Source organism: Scylla paramamosain, chromosome 29, assembly GCF_035594125.1.
Source record: "Scylla paramamosain isolate STU-SP2022 chromosome 29, ASM3559412v1, whole genome shotgun sequence".
Classification (NCBI taxonomy): domain Eukaryota; kingdom Metazoa; phylum Arthropoda; class Malacostraca; order Decapoda; family Portunidae; genus Scylla; species Scylla paramamosain.
The window spans coordinates 9,819,380-9,834,379 of NC_087179.1; the positions used below are offsets into that span (position 1 = coordinate 9,819,380).

Genomic DNA, 15,000 nt, shown 5'->3' on the forward strand with positions numbered 1-15,000 from the left:
GAGAGAGAGAGAGAGAGAGAGAGAGAGAGAGAGAGAGAGAGAAATACAAAACGAAAGAGAAAAAAAGAGAGAGAGAGAGAGAGAGAAAAAAAAAAAAAAAACGAAAAGACAATGGCAAATTTCCCCAAGCAGACCTGACCGCCACTCGCCTCATGCCTCACGTAAATAAACAACACATTTTCCCCTCATTAGCTCACCTGGAGAAGACGTGGTCGGCGGCGTGCAGGTTCCAGACGCGGGGGTGGGGATCTGGGGGGCCGAGATCAAGGTGACGGGGCGGCGAGGGGGGCGTGGGGTCGTCCATCGATGCCAAGACGACCCCTACGCGCACTTGTAGGAAAGCCACAACCCCCAGCGGCAGCACGAATCTATAAGGGAAGAGACAATAGGGTTTAGAAGCGTTTTTAGGGATTTATAAAAGGTTTAGATTACGTTTAGGGACTGGAAGGAGGATTAAAAAGAAGAAGTTGGAGTTTGGGGACAGTGAACGATCTCTAGAGGCAGGAGAAATCTATAAAAGAGGAAAGAAAAGGGTTTAGGAAATATCTTGGTGATTTGGAGTGGTAGAATAGGTTTGGATCATGTTTAGGAAGTGAGATGGAAGGTGAGATGGGAATTTGAAAGACCCATTAAGGCAGGACAAATCTATAAAGGAAGAGAGAAGAGGGTTTGAAGAATATTCAGGAATTCAAAAGAGAGCTTGATTAGATTTAAGGACTAGAAGGAGGATTAAAAGTCACCAAGCAGAATTTGAACGAACTCTACTGGCAGGAAGAATCAATAAGAGCGTTTGTGGGGATTTAAAATACGTTTACATTATGTTTAGGGACTTCAACAACTGAGAGGAGGATTGGAAGCTACGAAGGGACCTTGTAGAGCGTTGAAATACGATTAGGGTCACGGAATCCGGTTTGAAGAGTGTTAGAAGAGGACTAGAGTATTGGAAGAGGTTTTGAAGAGGTGTCTCACTGGACTGGAGTTAGTGAAAAGGTGTTGAATAGACCTGGAAGAGGATTAAGATTGCAAAGGATTTTTGAAGAGGCCCGAAAGAGAACTGTGGTCACTGAGAAGGATTTAAAGAGATATGGAATAAGATTAAAGCATGGAAAGGACATAAAAGAGGACTGGTATGGAAACAGGGACTGGAAAAGGGGTTAAAAGAATGACAAAAATAGAACTGAGCTGGAAAAGGAAATGAAAGATGTTTAGAATAGGACAGATGACAGAAAAGAGGATAAGAAAAAGGCCGGAATGGAAGTGACAAGGGAAAAGGAGGATTAGATGCTAGGAAGGAGGATTAAAAAGGATTGGAATGGGATCTCTCTCTCTCTCTCTCTCTCTCTCTCTCTCTCTCTCTCTCTCTCTCTCTCTCTCTCTCTCTCTCTCTCTTTCAGTGATGCATGGCTGACAAGGTGGAATATAAGAGATGAAAGCAAATCAGAATAACAAAAGAGAAAAAAAAAAGGACTAAGATGAAAAAGGAAACAAAAGAAGGAAGTGAAAGTTGAGACGGAGAAGTAAATATAGGAGAAAAAAGATGAAGTATGGAAAGTGGAAACGGGGATAACTTTGGAAGAGGAGGAGGAGGAGGAAGAGGAGGAAGAGGAGGAGGAAAACAAGGACGCAGGAGAGCTGTAGGAGGAAGGAGGAAGAAACTTTGAAGGAAGACAAACCCATCAATATTAAATTTATGCCTGAGAGAGGAGGAGGAGGAGGAGGAGGAGGAGGAGGAGGAGGAGAAAGAGTACGACGGGAACGACAAGAAGAAGAAGAAGAGGAAGAAGAAAAAGAAAAAGAAGAAGGGACAAGAAGCATTTCACTAGGACTGAAAGAAAAACCAGAGAGAGAGAGAGAGAGAGAGAGAGAGAGAGAGAGAGAGAGAGAGAGAGAGAGAGAGAGAGAGAGAGAGAGAGAGAGAGAGAGAGAGAGAGAGAGAGTGTGTGTGTAGCCGGAATTAAGTCTGTAGTAACACATTTATAAAGTTAAGCCAATTTACAAGAGTCCCCTTTTGAAGTGTGTGTGTGGGTTCTGGCGAGGCACAACACGGTGAAAGAAAACGGGGGAGGAAAAGAAAACTGGAGAAAGGAAGGGGGATTCTTAGATATTTTGATCTTTTTCATTTTCTTCCCTGTAAATTGATTTCGTAACTTTTCAGTATTCGTGTGTATGTTTGTATGTGTGTATGGTGTATAAGAGAGAGAGAGAGAGAGAGAGAGAGAGAGAGAGAGAGAGAGAGAGAGAGAGAGAGAGAGAGAGAGAGACTTTGATCATAAACCTGAAATTCTATTACAAGAAAGGAAACTTAAATCTTTCCCTCCCTCCCTCCCTCCCTCCCTCCCTCTCTCCCTCCCTCCCTCCCTGTTATACCTGTCAGGTGAAAGATTGTGGGGCAGGTGAGCAATTAACAGGGGAAGTTTGCTAAGAGGGATGCAATTTGTGGGGTCTCTCTCTCTCTCTCTCTCTCTCTCTCTCTCTCTCTCTCTCTCTCTCTCTCTCTCTCTCTCTCTCTCTCTCTTAGTTAAGACCTTTCAACTTAAGCAAAAATCAAAATAAATTGTTGTTTAATGATAATCTCTCATCTTTTTTTCCTCGTCCTTCTCTACCCTCCCTTTTTTTCCTTGCTCTTGTTCTCCTCCTCAACAACCTCCTCTTCTTCTTCCTCCTCGTCCTCTTCCACCTCCTCCTTCTCCTCTTCAGCCTCCTTCTCCTCCTCCTCCTCTTCCCCCTTCTTAACAGGATCACTAAACAGGCTTTGGCTAAGATGAGTATAATATTTTTAAGCTAGAAAACATGTAAATTCTATCCCCCACTCTCTCTCTCTCTCTCTCTCTCTCTCTCTCTCTCTCTCTCTCTCTCTCTCTCTCTCTCTCTCTCTCTCTCTCTCTCTCTCTCTCTCTCTCTCTCTCTCAATATACATTTAAATAATCGTGTTTTCCCTTAATTTCCTCCCCTTTCCTTTCCTCCTTCAGAAACTCTTCCCCTCCTTCCCCCAGTAGCTCTTCCCCACTCACGCCTCATAGAAAAGTGCTGTGTAGGGAAGACTTTTGGAAACTTCACTACTTGCAAAGAAGTCTAAATAGGGAGCATAAATAAGAAATACTCCCGAGATATTATGCAAATGGAAGACACGTGGAGGAGGAGGAGGAGGAGGAGGAGGAGGAGGAGGAGGAGGAGGAGGAGGAGGAGGAGGAGGAAGAAGAGGAGGAGAAGGCAAGTGAGAGGAAGAGATAATATTGTTGTTGTTATTTTTATTACACTTCAATGCGTGCCGAGGAGTTTATTGAGAGAGAGAGAGAGAGAGAGAGAGAGAGAGAGAGAGAGAGAGAGAGAGAGAGAGAGAGAGAGAGAGAGAGGCTGAAGGAGAAAAAAATAGTAAAGTTGAAGGAAAAGGAAAGAGGGGATTAGATGACGCGGAAGAGGAGGAGGAGGAGGAGGAGGAGGAGGAGGAGGAGGAGGAGGAGGAGGAGGAGGAGGAGGAGGAGGAGGAGGAGGAAGAGGAAGAGTGTATCTAGGGTGACAGTGTATCTGATCGATCAAAGGTGTGAAGAAGTGGCGCGTATCTGGCAAAAGTGATAAAGAGTGTTTTTACCTACGAGAGTCTGGTAACACTGCTTGGCTTTCCCGTTAATTCTCTTTGTTACTCTCTCTCTCTCTCTCTCTCTCTCTCTCTCTCTCTCTCTCTCTCTCTCTCTCTCTCTCTCTCTCTCTCTTATATACACTAAGGTCACACATAACTCTCACATCACTAAATGTTCTTAAAAAATGCTACAAAAAATACATCCACACTATTCAAACCTTACAAATCTTCCTAAAATTACTACAACTCTCACACTTTATGCAAATCCCCTTCTTAACTACCTGTACACTTTACACACACACACACACACACACACACACACACACACAAAGCATTACAAAACATACAAAAAAACATTATGAAAATACACCCTCCCATTGACACCTCCTTAAAACACAGCCAAACCCTTCAAAAACCCCTTTAAAAACCCATTACAAAACCCAAAACAAACCAATAAACACACTCACACATTCAAAACACCACAAACAACACTAAAACAAACCAATAAACACACTCACACATTCAAAACACCACAAGCAACACTAAAACCTTCCAAATCTCATTGAAAACCCACGAAACACATTAAGTACCTTCCCGAAACCTTCCAGTTACACTTTTGCACGCATTCCCATCACAGGCTCCCGAAAAATTACGAAATTCCTGCTTCACTCAGCACTTGGCACTCCCTTGGCCCTCCCCTCCACTCCGCAGGCGAGGCACGCACGAAAAAGGCCACAAGAAACCTGCTGGAGTGGGCGTGGGCGGCTCTAAAGATGGTTGTGGGCGGCCCGTGTCAGACTGCAAGGGCGTGACTAGAGTACAGGGTCGAGAAAAGGGCGTGTGTGGGTGTGTGAGGTTGAGGGAGTGTGTGAAAGTGAGGGTGAGTAAGTGAGGGAGTGTTTTGGTTTGGAGAAGTAAGGTTAGGTTAGGTTAGGTTAGGTTAGAAGAAGACGAAGAAAAAGACGAAGAGGAAAAAGAAATGATGATGATAATGATGACGAAAGAAAACAACAACAACAACAACAACAACAACAAACAATGAGAAATACTATTAAAACAAGAGAGATAATCATAATACTATTCTTCTATTTAATATTGGTTCCAAATAGGTGCGTTATTGTAGTGTTGTAATCTGCTTTGTGTGTGTGTGTGTGTGTGTGTGTGTGTGTGTGTGTGTGTGTGTGTGTGTGTGTGTGTTTGTATGTGATCCAATTACTGTTAGTCTTTGTCCTTACACATAGCACTGTAAACACACACACATACACACACACACACACCTCCCTCCCACACACACACACACACACACACACACACACACACACACACACACCCCCCCCCCCCCCCATACACACACCAGTTCCAATTAAGCTAAAGCACTGTACCTTCACCTCTCTCTCTCTCTCTCTCTCTCTCTCTCTCTCTCTCTCTCTCTCTCTCTCTCTCTCTCTCTCTCTCTCTCTCTCTCTCTCTCTCTCTCTCTCTCTCTCTCTCTCTCACACCTGTCCATATGTTCCCACTATACCTGTCTATCTTAATTCACCACCTGTATACCTCCTTAGCGGGCCATACACCTGTCCAGTTGTCCACATGTACCTGTCCCCACACCTGCTGCTTATCTCCTGTTTGCTCTTTCTTTGTGTTCCTTTGTGTAGAAGATTAGATATATTTTTCTTCTCTATTTTTTTTTAAGTTTTTCTTTTGTTCATTTGTTACGTGTCTTATTTTCAGTCTTCTTTCTTATCTTCTTTTTTTAAATCTTTTAATCTTCCTCTTTTTTTTAAATCTCCCTCTTCTTGTTGCTGTTCTCGTTCTTCTTGTTCTCGTTCTTTCTCCTCTTCTGCTTCTGCTTATTCTTCTCCTACCTCCTCCTCCTCTTTTCTTGGCTACTATAAACAAACATCTCTTCCTTTCTCTTTCTTCGCTCCATTCTTCCCTCCTCCTCTTCCTCCTCCTTCTCCTCCTCCTCCTCTTCCTCCTTTCCTTTGGTTCCTCATTACAAGTTACTGGTCACGAACAACAACACAGAGGGACGAAAAAAGGGAATGAGAAGAGAATAACAATAAGAAGAGGAACCCGTACGTTGATGGGAGGAAGAGAGTGTGGGAAAAAAAAAGAGAGATAAAAGGAAGCGAAGGAAAGATGGAAGAAATCACAGCAAAGAAGAAAATGATAAGAGATAACGAAAAGAGAGAAAGAGAGACAGAGAGAAGAAAAGAAACAATGGTGAGGGAATATGCTGAGAGAAAGAGGAGATACGATAAAGATGATAAGAGAAAAGAGAGAGAGAGAGAGAGAGAGAGAGAGAGAGAGAGAGAGAGAGAGAGAGAGAGAGAGAGAGAGGGCAGCAACACTCACAGAATAATGAAGAGGCAGTGAATGTACTCCGTCACATCATCTTCTAAATTTACGGTGCAGATTCCCACTCCTGCAAACTGTGGACCGAGCAACACCTGTGAGAGAGAGAGAGAGAGAGAGAGAGAGAGAGAGAGAGAGAGAGAGAGAGAGAGAGAGAGAGAGAGAGAGAGAGAGAGAGAGATTAATATTTTAGTTCCTCATTCTTTTAAGTTATCAATCTAACTGACATCTACTTATATCACCTGTTGTACTCATTACCTCAAGAAAGGACAGGTAGAGCAGGTGGAGGAGTGTGTGTGTGTGTGTGTGTGTGTGTGTGTGTGTGTGTGTGTGTGTGTGTGTGTGTGTACAGGTAGACAGGTGTGTAAATGAGAGCAGGTGTTTAGAAAGTGAAGTTTAGGTGAAGTTTATGAGTCTTACATCATCCTTCCTTTATCAATTCTTTCTTTCCTTCACTCTCTCCTTCATCTATTCCAGTTATCCATTTTTTCCTTCCTTTCCTTCTTCCTTCCTTCATAAATCACACAGAAAGAGATGATGGAAAGGAGAAAGTCACAAACACACACACACACACACACACACACACACACACACACACACACACACACACACACACACACACACACACACACACACACACACACACACACTTCATCCTTCCTTCCTTGCTTCCTTCCTTTCTTCCTTCTTTGATTCCTTTCCTCTACTCTCTTTGTTCAGCATTTCTAACTAACCATTCTTTATTTCATTCTTTCGTTTCTTCTTTCCATAATTTCTTCTCTTCATCCTCTCCTTCACCCTTTTCAATTAAATGTTTCTCCCTTCTTTCCTTCTTCCTTCCTTCGTGACACATAGAAAGAGAAATGGAAAAGATGAAGGAGACACACACACACACTTCTACATTCCTCTCTTCCTTCCTTAATTCCTTTCCTTCACTACTCCTCTCTTCCTTCCTTTCATCACTTCCTTTCTTTATTCCCTCCCTTCGCTCTCTCTTCCTCCAACCTTTCCTTCTTCCTTCCTTCCTTCCAGAAACTACACTTAAAAGAGCAAAAGGCAACAACAAGAATCAGATGTAAATTGGACAGGTAAACAGGCGAACAGGTGTGTGAGAGAGGTGGTGTCAGGCAAGGCAAGTGTCCAGATGAAGTTTAAGAGCCAGGCGTAAATTGAACAGGTGCAAAGGCCGACCAGGTGTGAAGGACTCTTTAGGCTGAGAGAGTGCCGTTGCAAAGGTGAAGTGTGAGAATCAGGTGTGCTGGCAATAGGAGAGGGCGTCTGTGTGTGTGTGTGTGTGTGTGTGTGTGTGTGTGTGTGTGTGTGTGTGTGAGTGTGAGTGTGGGAGGGATGGAAGGCGTGTGGTATACATCTAGGAGACTAAATTAGAGAAATATAACAAGAGAAACGGGGAAATGTACTGATAAATTGTAACTAGAAAATATAACTCTCTGGAATATCTTACCTTGTGAAAATGAACTAGAAATAACTGATAAGAGGAAAACTACGTAGATAATTAAATAGTAAATGATATGATTCACAACTTTAGCTGAAAAATAAGGAAACATGACCAAAGAACATGACATTACGTGAATTATGAAAACACAAGGAAGAGATTAAGATGACAAAAATGAACAGAAGAGACATGAAATATGATAATAACTAAGAAAACTAAATAGCCAGATACTGCATATTAATAACACGACCCATAACTCTGACTAAGAATGAGGAAATGTGACAAAAAGATACAATGTTATATAAACCAAAGGAACGCAAGTAAATATGAATATGAAAAATAGAAGTAAAAGGTAGGGGCATGAAATTCAAATAACAAAAGTTTTTATAAAAGTTACAAAACAGTCCATAAAAACACACAACATACGCAGCCCCATTTCTCTCTCTCTCTCTCTCTCTCTCTCTCTCTCTCTCTCTCTCTCTCTCTCTCTCTCTCTCTCTCTCTCTCTCTCTCTCTTAAACCAAAGTGTACACAACAAATTTTAACGTAATTTTACAAGCTTTAGAGTTAATAATTTTCAGAACACCAAGATTGCCTCGCTTCTCTTAGAGTTTAGAGGAAAAGTTTCAATTGCAAAAATGTTTCAGTTTTTCGTACCTTAGTTAAAAATAGTAAAAAAAAAATCCAGTTTATTTATTTATTTCATTTTTTTCTGATCATTGACGTATGTTCTTAGAAATACGATTAGACGAACATGCAGACGTAAAATAACAAGTGGAAATAGGCAGACACGTGCGTAGGCCTAATAGCTGGCTTCTTGCGGCTTTCCTTACCTACTTTCTCATGTTTATTGTGTAACAGCAAGGAGAAGAAGAAGAAGAAAAGGTTTTATGAAGACGAGAAAACTTAGATATTGTTGCTCCTTAAAATATCTCTCTCACAAACCATTAATTTTCTTGCTGGGCGATTTGGGTCAGGAATTATTGGTATTTTTTATAGATATTGTTCCTTCCTTTTGCCGGAGTTGTGATGTCTCCCTGGCTTGACAATCTTCTCTGTTATCGCACGGGTTATGAAGCAGGAAGTGTACGAGAGTGGTGAGCGGGGGAGGAAAGGACGGGAAGAGAAAAGGATGGGACTGGTAGAATTATGAGAGAAATGAGAGATAATGATGAAGATGGATGGAGAGAGAGAGAGAGAGAGAGAGAGAGAGAGAGAGAGAGAGAGAGAGAGAGAGAGAGAGAGAGAGAGAGAGAGAGAGAGAGAACAAGCGTGCCATCCATCCGTAAATCTATTCATCCATTAAACCAGACATACATACATACAGACACAGCCATCCATTCATACAGACAGACAGACAGAGAGAGAGAAATACACATACACACACACACACACACACACACACACACACACACACACACAGACAAACAGATAGATCCCTCCTTCCCCTCTCCCACTCCCTCATCCATCCCCATCCCCCTTCCACCTCTCCTCCACACACACAATGAGATTTTACTGAGGTGGAAAAAAATAGACAGAAGAATGTGTTACGTGACTGAAATATGAAAACTTTGTGCACCTAAATTTCTGGGAGACAAGAATGTAAGTGACCCCCCCCCACCGAAAAAAATAAAAAAAGAAAATGACAAAGAATAAGAAAAAAAGTAAAGTTCATTTTTCTTTTATTCTTTCTTCTTATTATTATTTTTTATATTTCTTTTTTAAGTCTCTCTCTCTCTCTCTCTCTCTCTCTCTCTCTCTCTCTCTCTCTCTCTCTCTCTCTCTCTCTCTCTCTCTCTCTCTCTCTCTTAGGCGGAGATGATGAAATAATTACAAGAGACCGCTTATCACTCACACACACACACACACACACACACACACACACACACACACACACACACACACACACACACACACACACACTAAATTAAACTGGAAAGAAAAAGAAAGAGAGTGAACGAGGACAAGAAGGAGGAGGAAGGAGAGTGAGAGAGAAAATGAACTGCTTAAAGGAAAACAGAAAACAGAAGAGAAGAAATAAAACATGGAAGATGAAATGTAAAAGAAAAAGAAAGAAAACAGTATGAAAAACAAGAGAAAGAAAAAAGAACAAGAACAAGAATAAGAAGGAAATGAAGAAAAGAAGGGAGAAAGGGAAAGAAATACAAAAGAGAAGAAAAGAAGACAAGGAACAACAAGAAGAGCAAAAACCACAAAAACAAAAACAAAAAAACGAAAAAAAACAAAGAAGAGAAGAACAGAGAGGAAAGAAAAGAAGAAAGGAAAGAGAAGCAAAAGGAAAGAGGACCACGAAGGAACATTATGCAAAGGAGCCAAATAAATCACTCACGAAGGGACCACTAGCATGCCTGACTTAAAATTGTGACAGGACGTGTAGATCATAGCGAGCAATATCCCTGGTGGCTGCGTGGGTGAGTGGCTGAGCTGGCGGGCGGGACAGAGGCAGTGGGCTGGAATGGGGTAAAGTGCAGTGGGTTCGCGTCCTTAGTGTCCTTTGTTCCCTTTGAGTCCTTGGCCATAGAGGGCGCTTGACGGAGGGAGAAAGAAAGCAGGAGAAGGCAGAGAGCAGAGGGAAGGAAACTTATGACCTGCAAGATGGAAGGACAAGAGAGAGAGAGAGGGAATAGAATGAAAGGAGCGAAAGAAGGAGAGAGAAGAATAGGATGAAAGGGATGAGAGAGAGATGAGAATATGATGGAAGAAATGAAGGAGGACGAGAGGAGAGTAGGATGAGGGTGAAGGAAAGAGAGAAGGAAGAATAGGATGGAAGGAGTGAAGGAAGGAAAGAAAAAGAAGCAGGACGGAAGGAATGAGGGAGAGAGAGGAAGTAGGATGGGAGTGAAGGAAAGGAAGGAAGAGTAAGAAAGAAGAAATGAAGGAGGACGAAAGATGAAAGAATGATGGAGGGGTGAAGGAGAAAGAGATGGAAGTAAGAGAGAGAGAGAGAGAGAGAGAAGTATGGAAGGAAGGAAATAAAGGATGCAGGAGAAAGGGAAATTGAGGAAGGAATAATGGGCAGTATGGAAAGATGATAACTGAGGGAGAAGAAGAGAAAGAGAGAAGGAAACAACCAGGAAAGATGAAAGGGTGGAGGAAAACATGAAAAAAATAAAATGAAGAGAAGGGAAAGAAAAAGAGGGAAGAAGAAACGAAAGATGAAAGGAAAGAGGAAAAAATATAAAGAAAAATACAAGAAAATAAAAAGCACACACACACACACACACGTGGACAGCTGGAGCCAATCGAGTAACCTGCATCGAAAACGTTCCTTAGCATGAAACGTTTGGACCAAGAGACGAGGCTGAAACGTTGACGTCCCTACCCTACCCCTCCCCCCTGAACCCTTAGACTTGAGGCACCGACCACCACCATCACCACCACCACTATCACCACTCCCCAAGACGCAGTTTCCATTACTTTTACGTTTTCTTTTTTCTCTATAAGGGTAAACTGTCTCAAAATTGCGTCCATCCATGTGTTGTCTGATCTTTTTGTATCCGATAGACAGTTTGCGCTTGTTTGCGTTTCTTTTAGAGTTAATAAATGATCAAGTTAGTCGTAATTAAAATATATGCTGCACTTTTTTATTGATATTTTTTTTTTCATTTTTAGTCTTTTTTTCTGTTTGTTATCCTCTTTCCTTTATCTTATCCTCTATGTTATTCACTTTTCTCTCTCCTATCCATTTTTCTCTACCTTATCTCCTTTCTTATCTTTTTTTCCCTCATATTCTTTCTTCTCTCTCTTATCTCCTTTTCTCTCCCTCTCTTATCTTCCTATCTTGTGTTCCTTTTTCTCTCTCTCTTATTCCCTTTCCTCTCTCTCTCTTATCTCCTTTCCTTATTTTCCTAAGTCACATCTCTCCTTTTCCTCTTTTCCCTCGTTTTACCCTCGGTGGGAAATTACACAGAGTAAGACTAAGGGAAATGCTTAAATAGTGGAAAAAATAGTGTGTGGGATTTTAATGGACATAAAGCATTGGGTGTATGAGTACGTGTGGATGCAATACTACACCTCGTTGAATTGTAATTGGTGTGTGTGTGTGTGTGTGTGTGTGTGTGTGTGTGTGTGTGTGTGTGTGTGTGTGTGTGTGTGTGTGTGTTACGAGAGACAAAAGAAAGAAAAGACAAAAAAAAGACAAAAATACTAAACACACAAACCAATAAATAAAAAAAAAAATTGAAAAAAAACAAGGAAAAAAGTAAAAAAAAAAAAAGTAGAAATAAAACAAACAGCTTCCAGTATCGCATTTAAGAGTTCCTGTATTATAATTCCACTGTCCATTAGTTACGTTTCATTTCTTCAGTTTCCTTCCTTGTTTCCCCTTTTCCCCTTTTATTGGCATTACTTCTTTTCCCTTCACCTGCACGTGTTTGGCGTCACTTGCTATCTGTTCGTGTTTCCTCGTCCAGATCCACTCCCTTATTCACCTCCACCTCTTCCTCCAACTCCACTCCATCACCCTTAAGCAATCCCTGTACCACCTTCCCACTTTCCCTTAAACTCCATCACCTGCACTGTGTTACTACAAACTGGTGAGGGGGTCAGGGGGTGTTGGGGGAGTACAGGTCCCCTCACGCACCTGGACACGGTAACTAATTGGGCTAACAAGGTAACAAGGTGACTAATGATGCAGCACGAGGCGATGGACCGCGGGAGTGATGGGGGGTTATCGTCCCTTAGCGGCTAGATTTGGCCTGAAGGGAGAGGAAGAGGGAGCACACACACACACATACACACACACACACACACACACACAGATCTATTCATTCACTGCTAGACTATTTTACTGGACATATTTTGATCCTTTTTTTTTTTAATGATTTGCATTATTTATTTTTTTTATTTTTTTCATTATCATCTACGTACAATATTTCGGAAACTTCCCATTTTTTTTTCTTTTCCGCGTTACATTTTTTTTTTGTTCTTTCTCAGTCACGTACATCAACGTTTAACACACTTTTCTTTTTCTTTTTCTTTTGTACCCTAGTCTGTCACTCACACACTTCTGTACCCAAGAAAACACAAAATCCACCTCGTATTCTCTCGTTTTCTGTAACCATGCGAACAATTTCTCACAAACAACGGTAGGACTCGCAACGTGAAGAAAACGGAGATATTTGAAGTACTAGTCTAAGCTGCAGAAGTGAACACTCGCTCCTCTCACCTGAACACTCCCGCCCCTCACCTGCAGGTCAATGTAGTGCATGTAGAGGGCGTAGGGGAGGACGATGCAGACTCCAAGGACCCACGTAGCCAGGACAGCAGGGAAAGGCGGCAGCGGTGGCTTGTGAGGCGACACCACCCTGCGATACGAGTCCCCGGCCACCGCCAGCAGGGTCCCCATCGTAACGTGAAGGGGAACATCCTGAAGGAGGCGATGAAGGTGGTCAGGTTAAAATGAATGAGAATGATATTAGAAAAGGCAGAGAAAGATTGGTATGGGGAAAGAAAAGAAATGAGGCCAAGAATGAAAAATGAATGGAACAATATAAAAAAGAACAATGAAATACTAAGAGGGAAAACAAGCAAAAGACCAAAGAGAAAACGTATTGAAATGAAGAGAAGAAAGGAAGAAAAATGAAGAGTTAATTAAGAACGAAAAAAAAAACAAGAAAATACCAAGAAGGAAAACTAGAACCAGAATCACAATACATAATCACAGGCAGAAAAACTAGAAAAAATGTGCAAAGAGAAAACGAAATTTGAAAGAAGAAGAGCAAAGACTAAAAACAAGAGCACAAAAAATGACAAGAAAAATACGTAACGAAATAAAAAAAATAAAAATAAAAAAAGAGAGAACAAGAGGTAAGAAAAAAAGGAAAAAAAGAGAGGAAGCGATAGAAGAGATGACAAAGGGGAAGAGGGGAGAGGACAGAGAGGAAAAAAGAAAAAAAAATAAGCAGAGGTGAGATTGGTCAATAAGACTTTCAATTGGCTCATCCAGAAGACTTCCAAATGCACACACACACACACACACACACACACACACACACACCTTTACAAAACCACACTCAGACTCTTCTTTCTTCCTTTCCTTCGTTTATTTCTTCCTTCCTTCCATATTTACACTCTTTTCCACTGAATTTCATCCTGTTTTATTTTTTCTTTTCTTTCTTCTATTTTCTTTTTTCTTCTTTCTATTCTCCTTTGTTTTTATCTTTTTTTCCTTGATTCCCTTAGTTTATTTTGTCAAGTTTTAACATTTTAGCCTTCCTTCCTTCCTTCCTTCCTTCCTCCTTTTCTCAATTCCTTCCTTTCATTTCGTTCTTCAGTCTTAACATTTAGCCTTCCTTCCTCCCTTTTTTAATTCTTTCCACGTTTATAATTCCTTCCCTCTTTTCTTCCTTCCTTTTTTCCTTCTTTCCTTTTTTTCAAATCCTTCCTTTCATTCTTTCATCCTTTAACTTGTATAATTCCTTCATTTCTTTCTTTCTTCCTTCCAAAATCACATATTTCACATTTCCTTCCTTCCTTCCTTCTTTTAACCTCAACACCTTTCTTCCTTCCTTCCTTCCTTCCTTCCTTCCTTCCTTCCTTCCTTCGTCCTTTCTTACGCCTTAACAATTCATCCCTTCCATCTTCCTTTTACAAACTCTTTCCTTCTTCCCTCTTCAAATATTTACGCTTCTCTTTCCCTCCTTTCCTTCCTCCTTCACTTTCCTCTTCCCTCCCTCCCTCCCTTCCTCTCCTCCTCTCTTCCTTTCGCCAATATTTGCAGTCTTCTATCACTTATGAGTTACCATCAGCGTGAAAAACCAGACATTTCATCATTCCTTCATTTCTTCCTTCCTTCCTTCATTCATTCATTCTTTTCGTCTCTATTTGGAATACGAATTGGGTTCAGAAAAAAAAAGAAGAAGAAAAGAAAAGGATCATTCATCTATGTGCGTGTGTGAGAGAGAGAGAGAGAGAGAGAGAGAGAGAGAGAGAGAGAGAGAGAGAGAGAGAGAGAGAGAGAGAGAGAGAGAGAGAGAGAGAGTTCAGAAAAATTTATAAAGAATGAAGAGAAAGAATAAAAAAGCGAGAGAAAGAGAGAGAGAGAGAGAGAGAGAGAGAGAGAGAGAGAGAGAGAGAGAGAGAGAGAGAGAGAGAGAGAGAGAGGAAAATTTATAAGGAACAGAGAGAGAGAAAGAAAAGAAGAAAAAAAAGAGAAGAGCAGCCAGGAAAGACCAGTGGGCGAAAGAAAACCGGATTTAGGAGTGAAAGAAAATGGTCTGAAAAGAAAACGGAAAATATCTTAGAAGGGATGACTAAAGTAGGGCGAAAAATGGCAAGAAGAGATGTGGAAATAAGTAACAGGTAAGAATTAGAGGAGGAGGAGGAGGAGGAGGAGGAGGAGGAGGAGGAGGAGGAGGAGGAGGAGGAGGAGGAGGAGGAAGAAAAGGAGGAGGAAGAGGGGAAGTTAACGATGAAGTCCCTGTGTGTTATGGGAAAGTTTTAAGTAAGTTTACCATCAAAGTTTAATTAAAGGCCTAAAGAAACGGTGTTGTTGTTGTTGCTGTTGTTGTTGACATTATGGTTACTGTTGACGTTTTTGTTGAGGTTGTTATTATTGTTGTTGTTGTTGTTGAGGTTGTTACTATTATTATTA

General features: G+C 41.3%; 1 protein-coding gene across 1 annotated transcript in view; it reads right to left on the bottom strand.

Moving 5' to 3' along the window:
* Positions 1–15,000, bottom strand: part of LOC135115252 (orexin/Hypocretin receptor type 1-like) — a 57,760-nt gene that overhangs the window by 12,485 nt on the left and 30,275 nt on the right. The window contains exons 2-4 of the mRNA XM_064031800.1: positions 12,595–12,774; positions 5,933–6,027; positions 198–368 (exon numbers count right to left, since the gene is read on the bottom strand). Of these exons, the coding sequence (XP_063887870.1) occupies positions 198–368; positions 5,933–6,027; positions 12,595–12,774 (446 nt within the window). The remainder of the gene's footprint in view (positions 1–197; positions 369–5,932; positions 6,028–12,594; positions 12,775–15,000) is intronic.